We start from the raw sequence: 26,545 nt of genomic DNA on the forward strand, positions 1-26,545 counted from the left end.
TTACTGTCTGTGCCCTCTACAATACACACACTATCACTCACCCACACTGTCCTAATTTAACACTAACAAATTTAATAAACAATTAATAAGATAAATACCCATTTCCCAAACCTTCACCAGCATTTTACCCACAATGTTTTATATGGTCCCAATTCTATTTCTACATCCCCAGTTTAAGAATCCTATCAAAGTCACAATCTTGGCATCAGTGTTATTTGTTCTCAATTCATATTCTAATCACTTTCCCACACACCTAATGGTTAGTAATAACTTCACCATTTCCTAAAATTGTCCACAAATCATTTTACTGTTCTACTTTCCCAAAATATTATTACATGATTCAGATAATATTGTTTAAGCATTCCAAAATGCATTCATAAACTAATAGAACTCATTCTTTTCACATTATTTGCATTAAAATCAATAATACAATAACACAATACATTCACCTGTTATAAACAGAACAGGGTTGCCAAACCCACGATTTAGTAGCCCAATTGGGCAACTTTTGAAGATTTTTCCCGCGACTTACGACAATTTCCTGTCCCATAGAAACCAATGGTTAAGAAAAATTTGGGTGACTTTTCCATGTTGGCTCCTGCGACTTCCGATAGTTTCCTGCCCCATAGAAACCAATGGTAAAGAGAAAAATTGGGTGACTTTTCGATTATTTGACCCGCGATTCGGGCTGAAATCTTTTGGCAACCCTGAAACCGAATGGAATGTCGTACAGCTTGGTGCAACAGGTGATGGTGGACAACATGGTGGATATGAGATATCATGCTAATAATATTATTATACAAAAAAATAGTGGAATGCAATGATATCCCTATTTATAATACTGGAATATATTACTATACTACAATGTAAAAATGGCAATGGAAGTAATACATTTGTATCATGTTACTGTTCAGAAAGGGAGTTATATGAAATCTTGAAAGAAAGATATTCTTACAAAGAAAAAAACTCACATAAATGCAACATTTCCTAAACCATATTTGTTTCTTTTGACCAGGATTTGTTCTAACAGTTCATTTCCTAGGCATTTCACAGATTGTCAATGTCAGGAGAAAAACCTTACGGATCCAGTCTTTGGTAATTTACAATTTTCAACGACCAGTCAAACAATTATAGACAAATAATATGGAACAAAACAGACGAGTTCATGATATCACTCATTAAATTGAAACAGGTCTGTTCAATCAAATTGATTAAACACTATAAACAGTATTGTAATATTAGTGATTTACACAAGAATAACAACAACATATCATAATTTTAAGGTAAACAACAGGAATGAAATATTTTATGTAGGCATTAAACTTGGGTGAAAAGTTGTAAAAATAGAAAATTTGAAAAAATACACCAAAAGGTTTGATAGCCATGTTAGACATGAGATATAATCAAAACAAAATGACTTATTGGCAACTGAAAATCCATTTTAATTGTCCTCATTTGTAAAGGTATGTGACCCGATTGACAGCTTCACCCCCCCCCCCCCCACTTTAATCCATCAAAGTCCATAGTCAAGGTGAAAATTTATCCATGTAAATTTTGTTCTTTGTCATCAAAGTAACAGGTATAAGTCAGTTCTTCTGTGGCGAACTGGCCAAGTGGGACTTCCTCTTTAAGCTCAAAACTCGGAATCAGGATGTATGGGTGATGGGTCTCGATGCGAGGTAGAAAACATATTGAGCTACAATTGGATCACCCACCTTTAACTTGAGAAAACCTCATCAGAAATAAACCTCATTGTTCTTGAAATGTGACCATTATTTGAGACTTACTTATTTAAATAAATGAATACAAGAAATTTATATGAACATTATACATTCATAATTAATTAAAACAGATATAAAGCAAGCTTGGCAAATTGTAAATTAGTAAGTATATAATAATAAAAAAACCATTAACATCATAAAAAAAATGTGTAAATAAAAATAAAATAAATGCAAAGGTAATAATCTGTTATTTCAGTATTTTTTTATCAAAATGTCACTTGCTTCTCATTCACTCTGTGTGATTAATTTACATAATTGACACATGATAATGTAAAAGTTTAATTTTTTTAATGAATTACAATATTTAAACATTATTATACATATTGTATCAATATTTATTTTAAATAACACATATATTATACAAAAATAGCTGTTACTTTTGGATATAATTGCACTTCTCTAAAAATAATCTATGGCAAATCACATAGCAGGTGTTCTCAACAAGTGTCATCATAGCCCAAGTCTCCCCAATAGACCTTTTGAAATCAACATAGGAAATGTTCGGAATACCAGGTCACATGCACAAGGTGAATACAGGCAAGTGCTCACCGGTGACACGTATTATGCAAAGCACAACCATGATAACTATAATCAAATTAAGTATTTCTTGGCCAAACTGGAACACTGTGAATGCTAGTGGCTCCGCGATAATCACACGCGAATATAGCGTGGTACAGAAGAAAGTATACACGCGCCTTGCACTGCGTACCCGCTTAGTACACTACATGGACGCAACACGCATGTTCCACTTTGGCCAAGAAATACTTAATTTGATTATAGGGTAAGTGCTGGACCTAACAGGTGCATGATGACCCAAACATAGTCATCATAAACTAACGGCTGTATTCGGAAAACTTATTAACGCGGCTGTGTACTCTAGACATTGTTTCTTTCGCGAAATTGAGCTTTTTTGAAATGTATTTACTTTGTTATGTTTTTTATAAATACAAGGAAAGAAAATCCAGATTTGTTAACTCCAAATGCTCTTTTTTATGGATTTTATTTCACTATTTCACTCGCTTCCGCAATTTAAAAGGAAAGAAAATCTTTGTTGTACCATCGGGTATACGCTAGCGACAACGCATCACGCTTTTGTAGACGCGTAATTTGTTAACGCACAGATACGCTACGCATACGCAACGCATATCTGCATGCGCGGCGCATCTTATGGAAGCACCACGGAAGCACTGATTTCATAAAAACCTTGCGGTCAAATGGCTCCGTTTTAGCTGATAAAATGTGAATTTTTTCAAGTTCTTTCCCCCGATTTAAACACCAAGATATGAATAGATTTCGCCCAAACTTCTCAAGGGGCTGTGGATTTACCCGATGTTCACGTAATGTAAGGTAGAAAAACAAGAACTGCCGCATTCTCATGTGAGCTTCGATCAAAGTGCAAAATGTGACCTCTTTAAACTTCAACGGCCTTTATTTCAATGTTCATTTTCTCGGTAAAATGACAATTTAGGTACACGATAACTCAATAAATACAGCATCTATAGGTAAGCAATTATGCTCATCATAAAAAGCATGATCGACTAAGAAACGGTTTTCTTATTTTTTTATATTTTGGTCTATTTCCGATTTTAGGCATCATTTTGTGCAAAAAGGCGTTTGTGAATTTTAAAAAGTTCATTTTGATGCCTTATATGGTCAATATCTAAAAAATAAGGCCAATATCAAAAACTAAAAAAAACGTTTTTGGAATGATGTCTGAAAACAAAACAAAAATTTTTGGAAAGAGTGTTTTTTTTTGTTATGATGTACCCAACAAAAATGGCCAAAAACTCACTTTTTTGTGATTTTCTTCATAATTGATGTTTTTACACCAAATCTGTATTTATATTAAGATTCATTGATGTATTGCCTTTATAAAAATGTATACTTTTATATGTCTTATGCTTAATAATTACAAAGTTATGGCACTTTTACTACATGCATGTCTGAGAGTACACAGCTGCCTTAATAAGGTCTACTGGCAATTTATTCTGTATACATCACAAGAGGGAGCTTTTTATGTAATATACAATCCAAGCTACTGCATTGTCATAATACCAAATATGTTGTCGGTCTAATGATGTAATGCAGTATAGCATTTCATTTAACTAGCCAGCAGGAATAATCTCATTGAGAACACTTGTTATAATGATATTAAGCATGGCCATTAGTCATAACTATAATTTTTTATCATGCACAATTTAAGCCACATGGAATCGGCCATGTTGCACTAACAAAAAATCTTTTGCATGCTGTTGAAATACTTACGGAAACAGCCCCTCGAAGTCCAGAAATTGACTGAACCAAATATCCGCATATTGGTTGTCCCACAAAACGTATCATTTTAAATAACCAGAAATGCAGACAACTGTAATTTACAACTTCACCTGAGACATCACATTCATTAGTGACATTTGAGTTAATGTTTGCAGATTATCTAGAACTGTTATTTTATACCCTGCAATTCTGGAAATTTGCAACACTATTAAATATTTTCCAGTCATTTAACACAATGTCTGAAGCCATAACATATCTGCAGTGGCCTACTGCCCTGGCATTCTCAAGGCACTGTAGGTTTGAAAGGCACATTTACGCAATAGCCTACATGTGACTGTTATGGAATCAATCAAGGTATACCGATGCATCAGCCAATCAATCAATCAATCAATCAATCAATAAAACAACATTTTGACTCAAATGCACTAAAATAATTAATTGTGACTCAAAAGAAAACAAAAAAATATACAATGTTTAACATTTTGTTTTGAATGTGACAATAATCGGTTTGTGCAAAAACAATGAATGTGGCTGCTTCATTTAAAATGCATTCTTTGTGTGACACACCCAGCACATTAAAAGATTCCTGGTGATCAATTTACTTTTACTGGTGATACTTATTAAAATAAAAGGAAAGTTTGTTCATTTTCATAGCAGCTATTGCTTGTCTGTTTTTGCACTCACAAAGATATAATTTGTGATACATTCAAGCAAAATGAATCTCTTTTGGAGGCAAAATCAAGGCTCATTTACTTTTACTGCTGAAGTAACCAGGTTACATCAAACTAAAAACCCTATCCAACTTAGATTTTTAAGTTCCAGATATACATAATACGACACCTTTGTGGTGGATCAATTATAGAAATGTCCCAACTCATTTTGCTTGATCACATCACATTTTTATGTTATTTTAACTCAAAATATACTTAGCCCTGTATAAAACATGACACTTGGTGCCTAATAATACAATATGGCAAGAAAAACCATCATATTGCAGGTCACACACAGGTGACCTGTATTGGTAAAAGTTCAGTATAAGTCACAGGTGACCTTTATCACTCAAAGTGCAGCTTTGATGAAACCCCTAGCTCGTCCGGTTGAGGGTAGTATTTCTGAAGATTCTCTCCTCTCCACATACTGGACATGACAGAGTAGACATGCGGTATGAGTAGTGGGAAACGAGATGTGAAGTAGTGAACAAACCCATCAGGTATGGAACCTAGGGTCTCTTTCACTTCATCTGGGAGCTCTCGATAATGATGTTTCTGGGTTGAGAGAAACAAAATAAAAATAACATGTTTATGTAAGTTGCAAGTTACTGCAGGATATTCTGTAAGGTTTTTTTTAATTCAGTAATTTCTTTGTTTCATACATAGAAATACCATGAATCTAAAATTTTAGCAGATTTTTCTGTAAATTCCAATCATATAAATTTATAATATTATTTGAAAGTCCATGACATAAATAAATCTGCCCAACAACACCCAAAGCAATAATTATTCCAGGAGTACCTTATTTCCTCGAGTACATACTTATTTCTTACTAGATGGGCAAAATGTAGGGTGGTATCAAATGTTAACATGTTTTGAGGAAGTCAAGGCCATCAAATTATGGATCTATTGTGCTACTATAAACCATTTTAGTCAGATTATATAACAAGCCCTCAGTTACATATCCCAGTTGAAGCTTGACAGTGAAAACCCTCAACACTCCTGTACACACTTCTGGAAACCACCTTCTATAGGGGATCAAGAAATGTTTTTTTCTTTCACAATGATATTTATACCGTTTCCAATTCATCTTGCATAAAATAACTGAATCGGGACAGTGTTATTACATTCTTAGATCTCTTTGCAAATGTAAACAGCTACAAAATACTAAAAATTTGATTAAGAAAAGAAAAAGATTTTAGTGAGTTAAATTTGTGAATAAGATTAACAATAATCACTTTTGATTATGAACACTCTCCTGATTTTTGATAACCATTAAACATGAAAGACTAAACCAGGCTAGCGGCACTCTGTACAAATTGCCTATACCGATTCCGAAGACAAGACCTGTGGCACAGTCACATCCCCTGCTTTGTACGTGTTTACCCAGGTCACGGTCTGTCTACGTGACAAACAGTCAGGGTCAGAGGACAGCGCAATCTGTCTGCTGCCAATTCGTAATAGATCTGTCAGTCACCTTTTTGTCTGCACAACAACAGCCTAATATGGGCATAATGGCTCCGCCCAATGAACCATATACGGCGCTGTCAATCATCCTTTTCGTAGCTACGTCACATTATAGCTCATTCATATCATTACATATTCACAATCACCTTTGTCGAACAGACTCTTACGCAGGTACTGAGCTCACGCTGTCCTCATTTTAGCGATCGAAGTAGCGCCTCTCTTAATTTAGTACTCTCAGACTAAACCCACATGCATTATAAACTTATACCAGATGGCCAGATTACTTACTTTGTTTCGCATTGCTCTCAATAAATCCCTTACTGATTTCCCTTTATATGCTCTGAATTTTCTCAAATCTGAAAGAATCAACACATTCACATAATTATAAGCATAATTACAGCTTACTTTGCCACTGAGTCAAAATAAGGCAAGTTCTTTGCTATCATGAATACTTTGACATAGCAAATGACCTAACAATAAGCAATAAAACTTTTCAAATCAAATTAAATATTTTACATTATATACCTCATATGTAGATTCCTGTCAGCCGATTGGTTGAAAGTGCAGTCATTGAATTAGCTACGCCCTCAAAATTAACTATGGACCATTCATGGAAATGACCTATTGACCAGTCACATGCGTCCTGATCAAACTGCGCAATCGCACCATCCACGTACATCCATTCGGTATATGAAACAAATATTGACTGCTTTATATTCAGGACATGGTTCGCGGTGATCACAAAACCATGCTATGACCCGAGACCCACCTTGGGCCTACAATCTTAACCATGCCCCTCCTAGCAGTCAATATTGTAACGGAACCCCCAGTAGGCACCTTAGTAGGCCTACTAATATTGAAAACCATCATTTAAACTTCGGCAGTGCTAATCATATTTTTATCATATTTAATAATCTTTTCATTTACATCTTTATTTCATTTGGTCAGGTATTGCGTGCTTGCTTTGCAGGCGCAGCGCGTACGCAAATTGCGCGACCAAATTGCTTGCGCGATATAGAAATGAAATGCCGATCGTGTTGTTTTGGAACGGCTGAGTTGCGGCCCAGGCTTTGTACCGGTGGACGTGTATTGCATGTCTTGCAACTCACACTTCGCACTCGGACATTCTGATACTAGATTCGCTGATCCTTTTAGGATCAGCTACGTGAGTGTTGTAACAATTCGTAATGATTCGTATTTAATATAATATCTGACTGGAAATGTGCTTATTAATTTATGTATGATTTTTGTATACTTTTCACGGAGACTCAGTAAACGCGGATTAATCCGAGTGAGTGCTCGCTATGGCGTGATCAGGTTTTTGGCTTTTCTATTTTTAACTTCAGTCAGTAAATAAATACGCATCATCGATAAACATAATTTCATAAATCATTAATTTCTTTAGTTAATTTATCTCATTAATTGTCACAATTTTCTAATCATCACATAGGCCTTTTAATAATGTCATAAATGTATTTTAGAGATCGGCGATAGAGTCCGATACTCGATTTCCATAATTTCTTGAGCGTGGGAATTTCCAGCAATCAGCTGTTGATTTGTAAACAAAGCCCACGATGTTTCTTAGTGTAGTAGTATTCTATTTATGAATAACTCGTGACTTTTACAAGATGAATTGACTAGTTTTAGTGATTAATTAATGTCGATATTTTACTGATAATTTCAGTAACAAAGGAAAGCGTTGTAAACTGGATATATAATATATTGTGTATTTGTTGTGCATTGTGAATGTGAAGCTTACAGTCTATGCTGGGAAACCAGTACAATATAATACTGTTGATCATTTTATATGTTGTCATGAGTCACCTTTATTGATCTCATTTCTTTAATTAAGTTACTTAAATTAATTAATTCACAATCCGTGGCAAATCACAATCAATCCAACAACCATCTCCTAATTAACGACGACCAGGTATTTATGCTATTCATGATCCTGACATTTAGGCCCATATTTCACATCGATCCTTTGGGACTGTCACGCTACCATATTTAGTCCATATTTGTATTTGTAGGCCAAGGCACATCCGTTTCAATATTTGTATACTCTGCAATGTAATGTTATTAAATACATAACATTGCAACTTGAACATTTACCTGTTTGCAGCTCTATTGTGATATTATTCCTCCAATCAGATTTGACCACTTCTTTTGCCTCCGTTTCCATGGACACTAATAATGGACAATTCAATGGCTCTTTTTCTATTCTGTCACTTACATCCTGATTAAAAAAGAAAAGAAACACAAAATAAAATGTTATTTATGAAAACCATTGGTACACAATATATTCACAAAGCCTTTACCATATACATAGCGAATGACCTCAACACGTGCACTCTCTTCAGATTACCCTGGTATCAATACAAAAGCATGCTGTGTATGAACCACATCCACAATTGCAATATGAAGCACCATTATATATAAGTCCATAATAAAATACAGACAGAGAGATAATAATGCCAAACGTCTCAGCAACTAAAATTGGATTCAATACACAAATTTGATTTAGTAATGTTGATTTCTTCATGTCACACATACCCACTGTACAATTAAGCGTGAGGGATATTTTGAATAAGAGATTGATGTTTATCTTGTCAATCGTTCAAAATCTGTGTGCTGAAAAATGATAAACATTTGCATGTTTCTTTCTATTACTATCATATTGTGCCAAAAAGCTCAGGTGCTACTTCAATATTTTCTGCTGATGACCACAAGTTGATATTGGCTAAATACACTGTATTTCGTCTGTAAGGGTACAAATTAGTGACATTTCTTGTCCACCATTTTTATACCTGTGACATCGAGATGCATTATGGGCATTGGTCACTTTGTATCATTTGCCGCTGTGACAACATCTTAGGTGACATTCTCTTGGTTGAGCTGGCGGCAGAAAGAGGGAAAATCTGGTTGCTGTGCATGTGTTTGAAATATTTTTGCAAAGGAGACAATGTGCCTGGATGTCCCACCCTTAGAATCATCCTAACAAAATATTGAACATTACTACAATTTTTCTCAAATCTCACCTGAAAAAACTGGAGCTGTTTTTCATGATTCCAAAAAAATGGATGCTTGAGGATACTTTTTGTGAGTGGTCTCAGTGACGGCACAGTATCCATCATCCTGGCTAGTAATTGCCTTGATACTATATCATCTGAAAACAACAAAATAAACTTGCAAATTATTTTCAACTAATACTGTTTTGACGATCGATAAACCCTTACACATCTTCTTCCCCAACAACATTTAATTATTAAGTAGCTTCTTTCTTCTATAACTTAATACATACATTGTAAGACGTATTATTGTAAATTAACATTCCACAGACATGCAAAAAAATTAATTCTACATGTTGTACGAGCGTGAACACACAAGTAATAAACAATCATGACAACAAGATGGTTGACCATTGGTCACAGAGCGCCTCTTCTACACGTTCGATGATCACTATTGCGTACCCGCAACTCTGAACAATTAGGAAATTTATTTAATTAATATCATATAATCTAAAATGTTATAGATTATTATAAGTTTTGACAGACGGATACAAATCATTATACTTCAATTATTCAATTTTAACAGTGTACAAAGAGATGGCAACCATATGACATCAGAAATAGTAAAAAGAAAGCTGCCCTAAAAATAAATGGGTAAAACGAAGACAACTACTATGCACAAAAACCAAAACAGGTAGTGAAGGAGAGAGAAAGTGGGGAAGAGACAAAGACAAGACATATCAACAGACAAAGATGGAGACATATACATTGACAGAAAATTGATGCTAACCTTGTGATATTCTATCTAGACTGAATTCCCCATTGAGTATGTTTGCCTGTCGTCTTAATGAATCGCCAAATGGATGCTTACCACCTGACAATACATAGTAAAACACACAGCCTAAGGAAAATATATCAACAGCTGTAGTCTGTAATGAAACAAATGTGGTATACAAATATGTTAATGGATGCTTAAATTGCTGCTCAGATGAGTGCATATTTACTTTATAGAGGGTTACTTGTTAAATGTACAACATCCAAAATTAAGGTTAAAACAGACAAAACAACTGACGTTTCAAGAGCATAAAGACTCCCCTTTTGCAAGGTAAAAACAACAAGTGTATGCAAACACCACTTGTCAATATAGTCTATATACCTACGTTGAGTCAACGGCACTATAGAAAAATTATTATATTCGTGTACATTGTGGAACATTCAACTACGCCTGTTACTCCGCGACTAATCATGCTAATACAGAAGCGTACAGCACTACTCTACGCGTCCATATTGCGAGGTTATTTGCATACAACAGCTTACTACGCACAGCCACGCAAAGAGTATGTTCCATGATGTACACGAATTAAGTAATTTTTCTATAGCGTGTGCTGCGTTGGCTTAGCGTGGTTTCTTGCATGTACATGTTGATCGCGCACATAAAAGTATGTACACGCACCAAGTAACGCTAAGCTAACATAGAACATGCTGAACTTCAAAACTAGTGCTGGTGACTCGAGGTAGATATACAAACTATAGCACTACAAATGCTACAGAGGGTAGCCATTTAACAGTGTTGAAGTATGAGTCAGGAGTATTATCCTACTCTTTACAAACTGGACTGTCAGCTATAATACAAGTATGACTATTTGTATCACTCTACTCACTGTTCTTTCTTCCCCTATAAGCATTTCGGGAGCAATCCAACCTTCTGTTCCAGCAGCTCCTGACCTGCGCGAGAATGACCTTCGACCTGCCGCTAGTTTCTTACACAGTCCAAAGTCAGATATCATGGCTTTGATTTGTCCATGTGCATTGGGCTGAGAGATGAGGACATTATGAGGCTTGATGTCACGATGGACTGCAAAAAGAAAGATATAAATGCATTTTTTAAATGTAATTTTGTGAAGCAATCTCATTTTCAATCTCAAGTTACCGATTCAAAGTAAGATACCAGCCCAACAATAAATAACCATGTATTTCTGAATGAATTCCTTTTAATAGGGCGTGGTCCAATTTATTCATGTTCTGTTTTCTATCTTATATTGAGGCCTACCATTAAACAATGTTTACACATTTTGAGTTGTGTTGCTCCAGCAGTTTTGGTATGCTAAGTAAAAATATGTATAACAATAGCATAGCAATGCCCTAGATAGGAGAGTACATACTTCTGGGGGTGGTTACCACAATTCACCATGTTTTTATTCACACCATCTAAACAAAACACATCTCAGGCATTACATTTCATTGGGGTAATGAGAAAAATATGAGCTTTCTTCTGATACCAAAATTTCAGCTTTGATGTAGAAAACTGGGAGATGAGGCTGTCGATTGGGTCACACCCCTCTAACCTTTATATTCCACACCATTCTAGATTATCATAATTTATCTTAAAGGTGTGTCTTTTACTACCCTTGCTTAATCCCTATCACTGATGATTTACCTATATTGAGTGAATGTAGATGTGCAAGTCCTGATGTAGCTTGCTGTAACACTTCTCTTGGTTTCAGCTGCTCAAATCTGCTGGTATCACTAACATACTCATGTAATGTGCCAGCACACAACTCTAGGGCTAAGTAACGGAACTGCTTATCTTCCTCCTGGCAAGAAAATGTGAAAGAAATGATTAGTGATTTGCAGAACATCTTCAACTTCATTCAAATTAAGATTTTAAACAAGTACAGAACAGGCGTAAATATGATAATAAATCGGAAGCATAGCAAACATGAAATCAAGCTAATAATAATAATAATTAAAGACAAATGAAAGTAAGAAAAAGTATACTCTGGTTGCGCTACGAAAAAGGTATTACTACCAAAAGCACTAATCTATCCAATTATCCCCTGCTGATGCCCTATTATATGGCTATCAACATGGTGTGAAAAGTGTGCCAACAGATTCCATAATACCATTATTACACAACAATTTTCTATATTTTGGCTTGTCTACTGTGGTTTATCATTGGGGTGGGCTTGTCCAGCTGGGAGTGAATTTGGCCAAAGGGGGTAATTACTAGTAATTGGTCCTGGATAAACATCCCATTTTCATAGAGCAAGAGGACTATATGTATGTATTTTTATTGAATGAGGGGGTCAAATTCATATACCATAGTGAACAAACAAACCTGAACACTCAACACTGGGGATAGCTGTTAATAATCACAAAATGAGTTGCTGGCAATTTGATTCATGAAATAAGCACAAGTTAACTGTAATCATCAAATTATCCGCTACATAACTTGGGGGGAGCTTCAAGAAGATATACATGGAAGCTTGTTAACAGTAATGGCTTCTTTGCTATACAAGGATGTGATGAATGATGATAGCTGAGTGAGAGGTGCAACTATACAAAGTGTGATATAAATATTTACATTATTGTTCATAATATTCACTTTGAATTTGAAACAGATCCTAGAAGACACTACACTAGCGTTTAACCCCATGAGAACTACCTGCCGATTGGCCAAAAAGAAGTTTCATTATCAATTGGCCCAATCAGCAACATTGTTAGAATAATTTCACCATGCAAAAAAAAAATTGGGTTGAATTATTTGCAAAGCTCCATTCTGATTGGTGATTAAAGTGAAAATATCATGTAATTGACCAATCAGAGGCAATGTTAGATCAGCAGTAACAGAGTGCTCACACACTGTACTGGTTTCCCTACATTGCAGAGAAAAGATTAAAGTACAAGTACTTACCATACAATAATATCTGATGACATTTGGGTGCTCATCAGATTCTCTTAACAATTCAACTTCTCTGTCAGCAAAGTTGAAACAATCAGGAAGAATACGCTTCACTGCAACATCACGATTGTCAAACTGACCTCTGCAATATACCCAATAAAAAACAAGTATAAATGACTAGATTTATATTATAGCATATTTTCCTATAAAATAACAATGCATCAAAGTCACATTACATTATGCTGAAGACATCCTAGCTTTCTTATATTGTAGAAACATTGCACCATATTGTAAAAGCTTTTGTCACTGTTTTTTTTTTTTTTTTTTTGATATAAACCAAGGGATTGGCCATTAACTCATGTAAGAAGCAATGCAAAAATACAGAACAAAATTGAAGTCATCTTTAAATTACACTGGCCAGTATTTGATACTTTCAACTTACAAAGAGCTTTATTGACATGCTGCTTAACTACAGGCTTTTACATTTGTACCATCAAAACTGTTGGGATTCTATTAAACTAGCATTTCCTAATTTCAGACATCAAGACTCATTTTCTCAAATACCTACTTGTAAACAAATGTTCCTTCACATCCTTGTCCAAGGATCTCCTTGGGATTGAACATGATTTTACCCACACGGTTAAATCCTTCCGGTGCAGCAGAATCATAGACTCCTGAATCACTACTAGCTTGACTCTGATTGGATGTCTGTATAGAACGAGGCTGGTTGGACACAATCACTACAGGCTGCAATAAGAGATATATCAACAAAAGCATTTCAACATGTTGTTTCTTAACATGTTTTCTGGTCAAATTTGCAAGTTTTTGCAAATAAGTATAAGGAGATATGCAGTTCAAGAAATACTTCCCAAGACACCTTCAAAGAGAAATTATAATGGTGTGCTCATCTATATAAGGGTGAAACAAGGCTCCGAAGGTGACTGCGCTGGTGCTCTACCAATGAATTACTTCTCACTTAATAATTTTACCTTACAACTGGCTGTTTGTTGTAAAGAAATTGTGTACACCTCTGTCTGTGCCAAAAGACAGGAATAAAATGCAGAAGATAATTACTAAGATGTATTTTTGATTGCAAATAAAGGAAACTGAAGACATGCTACAGTAATGCAGATATAGTCTTATTAAGTATGCATACAAACCTTAGAAAATAGTCGCACAATGACAAATATCCCTAACAGCAGAGTAACTATCCCGGCTACAAATGTTCTTCCACTCAGTACAATATGCAAGCCACCATCCTCCCTAACCCCTATAGTCTGTGTATCATTATGTGCATCATCAGCAGTGGGCCTTGGGTGGGGCACAGGTAGTGGTGTAGGTTTGGGGGCATTGTGAGGCAGGTCATTCCAGGTTGGAGGGACAAAGATTTGTTGTGAGGCACCTTTATTGCCCGGGGATGGGATTATTAAGGCATGGGAATCCTCTGGAACCTCGTGATAACCTGCAAATGAACAAATCAAAAAGAGTAATCTATGTTAACAAAAGGTAGCAAGATTGTTCAAAGTCCTTAAGAAGACAAAGGTCCGTTACTGTAGAATTCTTTTGATGTTAATTTAAGAAACAACTAATCACAGTTTTCTTTTAAAACGTAATTATAAAGCATTCTTGTTATTGTTTTATAACTAAGTACCTCTGTGAAGTTATTGTAATTCCATTATCCTTCTTGGTTCCTATGTTATTATATTTTGCTTACATGTTTAAATTATATTGCCATCACTGTTTGTCTGTCCATACTTGTCTCGTCTGTCTTCATCTAGCACTATTAAAAGTCTTGTCTTACTCGTCTTACCAACACACTGAAAGGTCTATTGTTCTATTGTGTCCGATTTGAGCGCTGACATATTGGAAAATGTTGCCAATCAATATTCATGAGAGTGTACATTCAACGTCTAATTTTCGAAATTGGGTGACTTGTGCTTAATTACGTAACGCATAATAGCATTGATATCATCGAATGGCTGCCTGTAGTGCTATTAGTGTTAGGTCTATGTGTGTGTGGGGGGGGGGGGCTGTGTCTAGTTTCTATAATAATTATTATTAGGCCTACATTTATTTATCATCCCTTTCTTTTCCTTTCTCTCTACTTATTCTTTCCTTGCTAAAGTATCGCCCCATCTCCTTGTCTCCCTTCCCTTCTCCATATCCCCTTTTACTTTTTGTCCCCTCTCATTCCTATCATTTTCCTTATCTTTCTATTATTTTATTTACTTCTATTTTTTTTCTCTTCATTTCTTCCTCTCTTCCTCCAGTCCCCTCTCTCATTCTCCATATCCCCTGCTCCACCTCTTCCTCCCTCATCCCCTCCCAAGACCTCTCACAAAAGAGCTGCCTCCCTTTCGGTACGCCACTGGGTATGCCAATCTCCTTTTTAAAATAAAATTAAATGTCAATGTATTACAGTATTACCATTATAGTATTACCATTATACAGTACTAAAGACATGTGGACTTGGCAGCCTTAATTCTGATGTGCAATCGATTTAAATGAAGCTCCTCAGTCAGTGGCTGATAACGAACTGTACACCCACGGCTAATGTGTGCCTTTTGTGCTTATACGGCTACTCAAGTACACCCTTGTGATGTATGGGAACAAAGGGTACCTCTCGCTAGTGTAGGCGCTTTCACGTGACTTTCGTTTGATCGCTTATTGACAGTAGCCTGCCTATTATAGCGTTAATACGCTGTCAGGACAGTTACCGATTTAATGGCGGAAGCCCTTTGTCCCGAACAAAAGGTACCTCTCGATGCATAGCGTTTCGGAAACTCAAATAGGCACAAAGGAACAATATGCGTTACGTAATCTATTCCCTCTCCTTTCTATCTAACCTCCTTGCGTCTAACTAAGTAAAGGGGGGTCAGATACATTCAAGATTTGTTCTCTTTGACCTCCACACCACATTATCTTGTAATTTGTATATTATTTTGATCTTGGTGAAATATACCTTAAATTGATACTGAAACTGATCTATATTAAGGTTGACTGATAGATTCAGGAGTGGTAAGGCTTTACAAATCAAAATTATTACATGTATGTGTTCAATTAGCTTAAATACTTGGTTTCATTAATTTACCCCCCCCCCCCACACACACACAGGAACATGTCACAGATTGAATGACAAAATCTCTTCTTACCAATGAGTAATGGTGGTTTTAATAATGCTGGTGGTCTTGTGTATTGAGCTGGTATAATTGTACTCATCATAGGCTCTGTTACATGGTGAGTGGGTGGTTGATTAGATGAGGGTCCTTCTAGTAATGGCGGACTCCATCCTCTCGGCTGAAATAAATGAATAAAACCAAAGGATTCCATAAAAACAATGTTGCCTGTTATTCGCACAACTGTAGTTGATTAAAAAATTTAGTATAGAGGTTATCCGTGTTCTATAAGCTGCATATCCTATCAGCGACTGATATACCTTGTTTAGGACTTTCAAAAGAAGTACTTGCATGTGCAACCATCACTGTTTCAAAATAGCCCGCCAAAGTCCTGCAGGCAACTCTGAGGTGCATTGAATTGGTTTGAATGAGGATTACTACGGGAACCAGCGCCTTTTGTTAGAAGTCACACATGAGTGAAGTGGATAACCTCTATAGGAGCAACATGAACTTGGAAGACATCGGCTACCATCAATGATGACGGTCATTTCCACACAACGCTCACAGGCATTCTGCTGGTTTATATTCATATTGATTATAAGAACAGTCATTTACAATTGCCAGCTCAAATTCATTTGAATTATAGGATAGAATTAATGATATTTTCTCTTACCACAACTGGTACGGATCCATCCTCTATGACTGCTGGCAATGCAAATATACCATGCTCATACTCTCCCACATACAGGGTAGGTCTATGGAAGAGAAAATACAAAGGGCAATTGAAATCTTCAACACAAACAGACTGTGACCAAGCATAATTATTGTATGCACACTTTCATGTCTAATCAAATTTGCAGTATTCTTTTAGATATTTAGTTGCGGCATTTAAAAGCAAATATGACTGATATTCATGAGATAAATCCAACTTTGATATTTAACAGTTTTACGCACACCAAGCGTGAGAGTGTGATCAAGCCAAATTAGTCTGAAGTCAGACATATTCAATTTCAGTTTCTTATAGGATTTTTAACAGCATTTGCAAAGCTACATTTGGCTGCAAACCCCATTGAATTTGGTTAACCAGTGCAAAAGATGAGAGCAGTTAAAGAGTTTCCCAAACAATAGGAAACAAAAGCACTTCCTTTGTTTGGCTATATCTCAAAATCAATATTTCCGACTTCTGACTGATTTTGCTTGATCATATCACATATGTACATTTTTTTGATCGCCAGTAACCCAACTGCTAAAGAACTGCAGAAAATATGTTTTACAAAAAAAAATACAAACAAACAAACAACACAGAAATTCAAAATGAAAAAAAGAGAACTTACAGAAGTGCATCATCATTAGAGTAATCCAGCAGCCTATTGCTCCATGATGGGAATTCCCCTCCATCTAAGAGATGACCCATAGTCCTAGGTGAGATACTGGTGAATGCAACCTTCTTAAGTCCATCACCATAGAGTGTATAGAGACCAACCACAGGAGACCCATAGCTGCCATCCCATAACATCTCACCAGATTTCCTGTCCAGGGTTACCACAGAACCATCCGTACTGGAAGAGAAATGCTTCCACTCTAAAAATGACAAAACACAATAAAACAAGAAGGAGAGTTTCAATGCAGTGAAGTTTTCATTTCAAGAGTGCTTTTTATAAGATTAAGACTAGACAGAAGAGCCTTAGTTGACAGGTGAAAGATAGAAGTGACAAAAAATGAAATGGAATCCACTATATATTTCAGCTACTTTGGATTTGACGAAGGATCAGTGATTCCCTGTCCCTGATGTTTGTTGATATGATGCAATTTGAGTATCCCTTTGGAAATGTTGGCAATTTTTAGAACCTGAATAACTTTTTTTAAATATAAGGCTTATATGTATTCATATCTCTTGTAGTTGAACTTTGTATGTTTTTTTTTATTATTATGTAAAGTGCATTGGACTTTGTGGAAATGCGCTCAAAAATCCTTGAAATCTAATATACTAAAATAATGAGCGGTCTCTGTAAGTCTGTCCGGCTATGCGTTTCGCTGCACGTCGACGCATCGATCCGATATTTCGGATATAGATAGGTACCGGGCGTACGCTGTTCGTGAGGTGGGTTCAAAGGTCATCGGAGGTCAAAGGTCAAATTTTCAAACTTTGTCTGATCGGGCCCAAACTTGGTGGGTGGAATCCTTGATAGGAGGGGAATATATGTGCGAAATAAAATCGAGGTCAACCGAGGTCAAAGGTCATTACGGAGGGGGTCAAATTTCAAACTTTGTCCGATTGGGCTCAAACTTGGTGGGTCGAAACCTTCGTATGAGGGGAGCATGAAAAACAATATATGGAGGTCATCCGAGGTCAAAGGTCAAAGGTCATGGGTTTCAAACTTTGTCCTATCGGGCTCAAACTTGGTGGGTGGCATCCTTGATACGAGGGGAATATATGCGCAAAACAAAATTGAGGTCAACCAAGGTCAAAGGTCATGTAGGGGCTAAATTTAAACTTTGCCATATTGGGCTTAAACTTGATAGGTGGAATCCTTCGTATGAGGGGAGCATGAACAACATTACACCGAGGTCATCCGAGGTCAAAGGTCATCTGGGGTCAAACAGTATCGCTATCATGCCAGTGCTCTCACAGCATCAGGGCTCTCACAGCAGCAGGTGCACTAGTCTATACTAATAAAAAAATCGTAGCTCTGTCTGTCCGGCTATGCGTTTACGCCGCTCGACGCATCGTTCCAATATTTCGGATATAGGTAGGTATCGGGCATTCCACGTTTATGGGGTAGTTTGAAAGGTCATCGGAGGTCAAGGTCAAAGGTCAAAATTTCAAACTTTGTCCGATCGGGCCCAAACTTGGTGGGTGGGATCCTTGATACGAGGCGATATATGCCCAAAATAAAATTGAGGTCAACCGAGGTCCACGGTGATTACGGAGGGGTCAATTTTCGAAGTTTGTCCGATCGGGCTCAAATTTTGTGGGTGGAATCCTTGATACGAGGGGAATATATGCCCAAAATAAAATCGAGGTCAACCAAGGTCAAAGGTCATTACGGAGGGGTCAAATTTCAAATTTTGTCCGATCGGGCTCAAACTTGGTGGGTGGAATCCTTGATACGAGGGGAATATATGCCCAAATAAAATCGAGGTCAACCGAGGTCAAAGGTCATTACGGAGGGGTCAAATTTTAAACTTTGTCCGATCAGGCTCAAACTTGGTGGGTGGAATCATTGCTACGATGGGAATATATGCGCAAAATACCATTGAGGTCAACAAGGTCAAAGGTCATTACGGAGGGGATCAAATTTTGTCCGATCGGGCACAGACTTGGTGGGTGGAATCCTTCGTATGAGGGGAGCATGAAAAACACTATATGGAGGTCATCCGAGGTCAAAGGTCATGGATTTCAAACTTTGTCCTATCGGGTTCAAACTTGGTGGGTGGAATCCTTCATACGAGGGGAATATATGCGCAAAACAAAATTGAGGTCAACCGAGGTCAAAGGTCATGTAGGGGCTAAATTTAAACTTTGCCCTATATTGGGCTTAAACTTGATAGGTGGAATAATTCGTATGACTGAGGGGAGCATGAAAAAAATTGCACCGAGGTCATCCGAGTTCAAAGGTCATCTGGGGTCAAATAGTATCGCTATCATGCCAGTGCTCTCACAGCATCAGGGCTCTCACAGCTGCAGGTGCACTAGTAATAATAAATAATAACTGAAACTTTTATGGGTTTTTTTTTATTATATACCATACCCTAATAAATAATATAATAATTTCATCCATCAATCTATAGAATTTTAAGATAAGACTAGTAAGACAAGAGATATTATATTACTGATACATAGCAAACCATAAATCATCACCTTTTTCCCAATTACATTTCATAACCATATTCATACACTATGATGAGCTTAGGTGCTTCACATTTTTACACCATGTATAAATTATTTATGTTATTATTACGATGATTATTATATTCATCAATGTTACTATTTATTATTTATAACATTCAGCCAAAGCCAGGCAAAACCCAATATTGCTCACAAGAAGCCTAAATTAAAGGGATGCCAATTGAATATGATGGGACAGAGATATGGGAAGAGGGAAAATTTTAGAAGCAGAAGGAAAACCGGATCATCCATAGGACGAGCATGGATCGGCAACTAAATTCACATGTGGCAAGCAGGAAATTGAACCCAAGTGGCAGTTGTGAGAAGCTGGTGAGAAGCAAGTGAGAAGTCCAAACCCATCCTCCCTAATTTAACAATTAAAATGTTATATAAAAAACAACAACTAAAGAACACTTTATGTAGCACTTTAACATAATATATGGGCATATTTTGTTTAGAAAAATAACACAATTTAATTCAACTTTAAAAAGCATTGCATATGTCCAGAAACTAAACTGCACTGACAAGGTGGTAATAATAGTAATTTTATGCAAATAAGACAGGCTTGCTACCGCACTGTTGCATAAATTACTGCATAAAACAGTTATAAAGTTCAATGTCATCTGACTCAAATTATGTGGGCATTATACATATGGCCAGCCCAGATCAACTGATTTTAATTTATTGCCTGCATGAAATAAATTATGTCCAAATGCCTTGTGGTTTTATAATTATGTACATGTATATGTTTGCCTAATGTAGTACATGTAGGTAGTTGTCAATGCGAATAGATTAAATTCTTATTCTCGCATGTGTTTGCAAAAAAAAAAAAAAAAAGAAATACAAACATGATTTCATCTACATATTGACTACCTAATCAAAACTTAAGGTAGGATATGAGGCATTTTCTGGAAAATATCAATTTCTCTGCTCTGAGCATGTTTTGAACAGAAAATAGAGTAGGGCAAACCCCGGCAAAGTGTATATATTAATTCATATTTTCTTTGTATCATATTGTTTTGATCAACAATAGATCTAGTTAAAGTTTCCAAATGCCTCATATCCTACCTTTAGGAAAGTGTTATAGAAATGAGCTATAATATATTTTAAAAGTTGGAGATAATAATAAAAAAACAAAATTAAAAAATACCACAAAAAATACTATAAACCTTCCTTGTGCCTTTGTTGAAGAGGAACTTTCTTTTTCAATTGTTTTTAATTTGCTTTTCACCATTGAAACATAAGTGGTATATATATATTTGCATTGAATTCATTTATTTTTATTATACTTTTTATACCCTTGAAATGTTATTAAGTGCCTTGGAAAGGCCAGAGGATTTAGCTATTTTGACCAAATTCTTTTGTGCACTTTGTTCTTGTATGATAATTGTGAGTGGATTGAAAGCAATGGTATACTTGCATGTAAACCTTGAGGCTGAAAACACCTTTTTAAATATATTCAGTTACCATGGTAACCAATGCTATATTTTGTCTGAAGTAATCAATATTAGTGGCAAATTTCCCATTATTCCAAGACAAAGCTTAGGCTTGAAGAGGTTTTTTTTAATCTTCCAAGCACTGGGTTTTCCCACTGCTCTTTGTATAATTTATAAAATCTTGAATAATTTTAACAACAGGCATTAAACAGAGGTTCAATCATAATTATAACAGGAAAAGTACAAAAACAGGTGAAATTAATAAATCTCTTATACATTGTACTTTTGTATGGGAATAAAGAGCTAGAAAATAGGAAATTCTTCATATACCTCAACAATTACAGCAATAAATGAATACCTAATTTCATCCTTGTGATTCTTAAAACAAAACTTGATTTATTTTGATATTTCTTGTTTTATTACAAAACAGTAAAGGATCCAAAAATCTCTGGTTTTAAAAGGTTTTAATAACTTACGATAGTCTGCGTCATCTATGCCGACATGTGAGGAATAGTCTGTAAACGTCACATTCCATCTGAAAAGAAAAAAACAAAGAAAAACAGATTATAGATGAGGTGAAATGGAGAAAAAATTCTCTTAAAGGAATGGAGTGACACCTGTAGTGATGGCCATAATTTTATTTGAACTTTGAATTTTAACAATTTAGTATTGTATTCAAAACTAGTGCAGCACTGAAAGGGAGGTCTGAAGGTTCACATGGTCAAGAATTGTCCATGATTCCAATGCCTTCAAACTTTTTTAAACATTTTTAAAATTAGCATTTTTTTCTTTACAACAACAACAAATTTATTACAGGAAAAATGTAAATACAATTCTATATAAGGAGCAATGAACTTTAATTTTTTTGTACAATTAAATGGTATAAAAGATACCCCCCTAACACACATAATTTTTGCAAAGTTAAAATTAAATTAAAATTAAATAAGAATAAAACTTATTTAAAAAAAACAATCAAAACATTTCTTTAAATTCTCCTACATGTGTATGCATGTTTCAACAAAATACATTGAGCTATATGGGCATGGTAGCAAACACAATTGAAATGCATTCAACTGTATAATGAAAGGCCAAGCCTCAAATAGCTCCTATTATAGCCACTTCCTAAAAGGGGTGTATGGAATTTAGCCCAATTTAGTAGCACAATTGGGTGATTTTTGCTGATTTTCATCACACATAATTATGATAGTTTCCTGTCCCATGGACATCAACCACAGCGGCTGAAATATTTAGGTGACCCTGCTATAGCCATGTGACAAAGACAAGATCCTGTGAATATGAGTAATTCAGTATGTTCAATGTTTTGGTGACCTTTAACAATTTCTTTTGAGAAAATTCAACAAAAGTTTTTAATTTTAACTGAGAGTGAGAAACTTCTAGTCACAAAAATTATGTTTGAAACCGGCTTTGTCGGTGTGGATCCCTCAAGCTACAATTAATAACATGTCACTTCATCATCGGTCTGTTCATAGCCATTGTATAACACCAACATCATAATCAATGGTGTGTTCATTCAATAGTGTGAAATTTGGCATTTGGACAGACCCGCATTTGGTAAGCGATGCTTTTCATGTGGAAATAATGCAATTTTTGGTCTGACAGGTAACAGGTTTGTTTTGAATATCAACATTTCAGCATGTGATAGGAATATTATTTCAATTCCACAAACAGTGATATGATATTTTAAAATATCAAAAAAATAGTACGTTTCAATCTTTGCAAAATTCAAATGAAAGCATCTCCACACATGAACGGAACCCAATTATTTACATATATGTTATATATATTATACATGTTGGTTTCGGTTTCAGTGGCTGTATTGAAGTTTTCATGGAAAACAATTGAATCCTTTGTTTTAAAAGAGACCTGACCCGGTATTAAGTGTTCATATATTTATAGCTTGGTCTGCTTGGACATGTAGCTCTGCCTTCAGATTCTCCAGAAATGAAGTGTGAGATTTTGGAAACTTGTGAAAATTGATATTCTGATTTTGTTATGGAAATATATATATCAGTTCTTCCCCCCCCCCCCCCACCTGCATCAAAATTGTAATTTCCTTAAATTCCTTTTGTCTTAAAACATTATTATCACCCAGAAGCTAATATATTGATTCCTATCTCTTTAAATTGCAAACTATTTTTAGTAAATCCAAATCCAATGATCACAGCAAGCCTCCATATCAACTACCTCTTGACACTCACTCCATTGCCATCAGGTCTGCTTGTAATCAAGGCTATTTTTATACATATCACAGTCAATATACATGTATGAAGTACCTGTACTCACTTAAACTGAACAAGCTGCTAGACAATAACAAAACTCAGTTGGCATTTCAAGATGTCGGTAGATAATGCAGCTAACATTTTTTGTTTGACACAATAAACATTTTATTTTTGTACAATTACAAGTGAGAAGAGACACACACAAAATAACCATACCAAATGTGCCCAAAATTTCTACCATTAGGTGCTGTTATTATTATATAATCAGCCAGGCTTCATTCACCAACTGCTGTAAAACAAGTTTATTTTGCAAGTATTTTATTTTTTATTGAGCGGGTTCCAGTGGCAAAATTAAATTGCTGCCAAATTAGTAAATTTATTAATTCTTTAATGCGAGAATCGTGAAATTTACTAAATCAAATTGCAGCAAAAAGGTCATTTTCCCATTTGTGACATGCAGGCCCAGTTGTATGAAGAAAACCCCCTGCCTGAATATACTTCTTTGAATATAGTTGTGTTCACATTGTTGGACGTACGCCCGGTGGAACTTGGTCGGCGCAAGTTGCTAGGAGTAGCGGTAGGCACTGCCAGGAGTAGTGGCAGTGTGAACGATGGTCAGCGTAAGTTCCGCCAGACGTACGTCCGACGATTTTAATCCTGACAAAAGTCAGGAGTAGCGAGCTGGGTGTAACCTCCGCCAGGCGTAAGTTGCAATGTGAACATTGCTACTCCTGGCACGCGGTGTAAGTTTGACCTTTTGGTGCTAGGAGTAGGCTAGGTGTGGACACGCGGTAGGAGTAGCGAAAATATTTGTGGAATTTTTATTAATGTTAGCGCGGGTGTAACTCAAAATGTGAACACGACTTATAATGCTGCATGCAGGTCAAGAGACAGCTGATGTTGATACCGGTAATTAGTTTCCTGTTGACAAAATTGACATATTTATTTCCTGTTGGGTGTGTACAATTTATCTTTGGGAGCAATTTTACTGCATCACATTTGTTTTATTTAAGAAATCCAGAAAACAAAATTTTCCGTTTCATACATAAAATGCCTAGGAAACAACATTTTTTCAAGGAGATTGTTGCAAGCAAAGATAAAAGCAATAACAATCTATAATTTCCCTGTAAGTTTCCACATAGATCTACCACATGTTTTGAACAAATTATTTAGGACTTTAAAAAAAATGTAGGACCTATCTCACATCTTGGTTTTTGGTAGCACTTGTTCAGTGCCTAGTACATGTATATCTGTATATGGGACCATGACAACCACTCTCTGATATTACAAAACCGGCGCTGGCGCGCCTGCGGCCTCTCGAGGAACTAGATCTAGTTCTAGGTTTTTGGTTTTGGTACACCTACAGCAGGGTTTGTGCTGGATTTTATAAAATGATGAAATCCAAGTCAAAATTGGGAATTTACACATGCAACCCCTATCCTCTCTAATAAATGCCCCAGGATACGTGACATTTTCAACATATATTTGAAGTAAATTTTGGACAAAATTGTATTATGATAGCTTTAAAATCGGAGAAATACAGGGCACTTCCGGTTGACTTCCTGTTTTAAGTTCTACTTCTATCGAAAATTACTTGCATTCATATGTATGCAACTAAAGTCTGCACAAAAAGTAACTCAGCTGTTATAAATACGCCTATAGATTCAAAACTAATAATTGTTTTCACAATATTTCAACATAAAAAGAAGGATGATTTATTTACGCGCATTTTGATACCTCATTTGTCCAATTTTGTTAAATATTGACAATACAGCAGTGTTTTGAAAGAAAAATACCCCAATTTAAAAGTTGCAGTTATTTGTATTGATTTGAAGTAAGCGCGAAGATAATGGCGGCCTTTACATGTTTACAGTGCTGGCATTATAACCATTGATCGCTGTAAACTGCAACTTTAAAATTCGGGTATTTTTCTGTAAAAGCACTACGGTACTGTGTTGTTAATATTGAACGACATTTGACTTAATGGGGTATCAAAATACGGTAAATAAACCATCCTTCTCTATGTTGAAATATTGTGAAAACAATTATTAGTTCTGAATCTATAGGCGTATTTATAACAGCTGAGTTACTTTTTGTGCAGACTTTATATGAAACTAAGAATCATCACAATACCAAGGTTTAGATAGTAAGTTTATTTAGACATAAATTTGACAAACAATTTAGTTGTACAGGTGCATTGAAAAGGGCTTCGGACAGTTGTCACTTGAAAATGCCATCAGGGGCAAGGCGCTAATAAGGTTGAATATCGTACTTGCTAATTTTCATACATTCTAGCTCAATATATCATGCGGGATTACATGCTAACAATAATGATGAAAACTCCCTATAGACATTGAAACTTCATAGCTCCAGGCTAAGGCCTCAAATTTTTTCCCATTTTCAAGGCCACTGAGCAACACAAAGAAGGGCACCAAGGCCAACAAGTAATGAAGAATGAATTTGAAGCTGACAAAGATCTGGGGCACTAAGGCCAAAACTGAAAAAGGGTAGGCAATGGCCTTGGTGGCCTCCCTGAAATTCAAGCCCTGTCCAGGCTCCAGGAATATGATAATCTTCATCTGTCCAGAAGCAATTAAATTACAAAAGAAACTGGATACTTCTTTTGGTCATGTGATGTATCTATATCAAATTAACAGATGAAAATGACCCAACTGTCTGATTTATCTGCATCATGTTGCCACTGCTGTTATTTTTGTATGGCCATTACCATTATTGCACCAGATGTGATTGATTGATTACAATATTACCTGATATTACATGTCTAGTACATGTAAGCAAACCTGACACTACACTGTAGCAAATTCATAAATAATCTTTCAAATAGACACAGCAGTAAAAAAAAAATATTTGCAGGGTTAAATTTGCATATTTTTTACCAGATCACAAGATATCTGTTAATGGTGCAATTTTTAGAATATCAC

At 35.8% G+C, this 26,545-nt stretch overlaps 1 protein-coding gene across 1 annotated transcript in view; it reads right to left on the minus strand.

Moving 5' to 3' along the window:
• Nucleotides 1-3,724: 3,724 nt before the first annotated feature.
• Nucleotides 3,725-26,545, minus strand: part of LOC140148542 (serine/threonine-protein kinase/endoribonuclease IRE1-like) — a 36,325-nt gene continuing 13,504 nt past the window's right edge. The window contains exons 6-19 of the mRNA XM_072170540.1: nt 21,840-21,898; nt 17,373-17,619; nt 16,712-16,793; nt 16,075-16,219; nt 14,083-14,384; nt 13,491-13,669; nt 12,935-13,064; nt 11,678-11,834; nt 10,902-11,095; nt 10,031-10,169; nt 9,271-9,398; nt 8,345-8,468; nt 6,521-6,588; nt 3,725-5,320 (exon numbers count right to left, since the gene is read on the minus strand). Coding sequence (XP_072026641.1) covers nt 5,111-5,320; nt 6,521-6,588; nt 8,345-8,468; nt 9,271-9,398; nt 10,031-10,169; nt 10,902-11,095; nt 11,678-11,834; nt 12,935-13,064; nt 13,491-13,669; nt 14,083-14,384; nt 16,075-16,219; nt 16,712-16,793; nt 17,373-17,619; nt 21,840-21,898 — 2,164 coding nt within the window. The 3' untranslated portion in view covers nt 3,725-5,110. The remainder of the gene's footprint in view (nt 5,321-6,520; nt 6,589-8,344; nt 8,469-9,270; nt 9,399-10,030; nt 10,170-10,901; nt 11,096-11,677; nt 11,835-12,934; nt 13,065-13,490; nt 13,670-14,082; nt 14,385-16,074; nt 16,220-16,711; nt 16,794-17,372; nt 17,620-21,839; nt 21,899-26,545) is intronic.

This window comes from Amphiura filiformis, chromosome 1 (genome assembly GCF_039555335.1).
Source record: "Amphiura filiformis chromosome 1, Afil_fr2py, whole genome shotgun sequence".
Classification (NCBI taxonomy): domain Eukaryota; kingdom Metazoa; phylum Echinodermata; class Ophiuroidea; order Amphilepidida; family Amphiuridae; genus Amphiura; species Amphiura filiformis.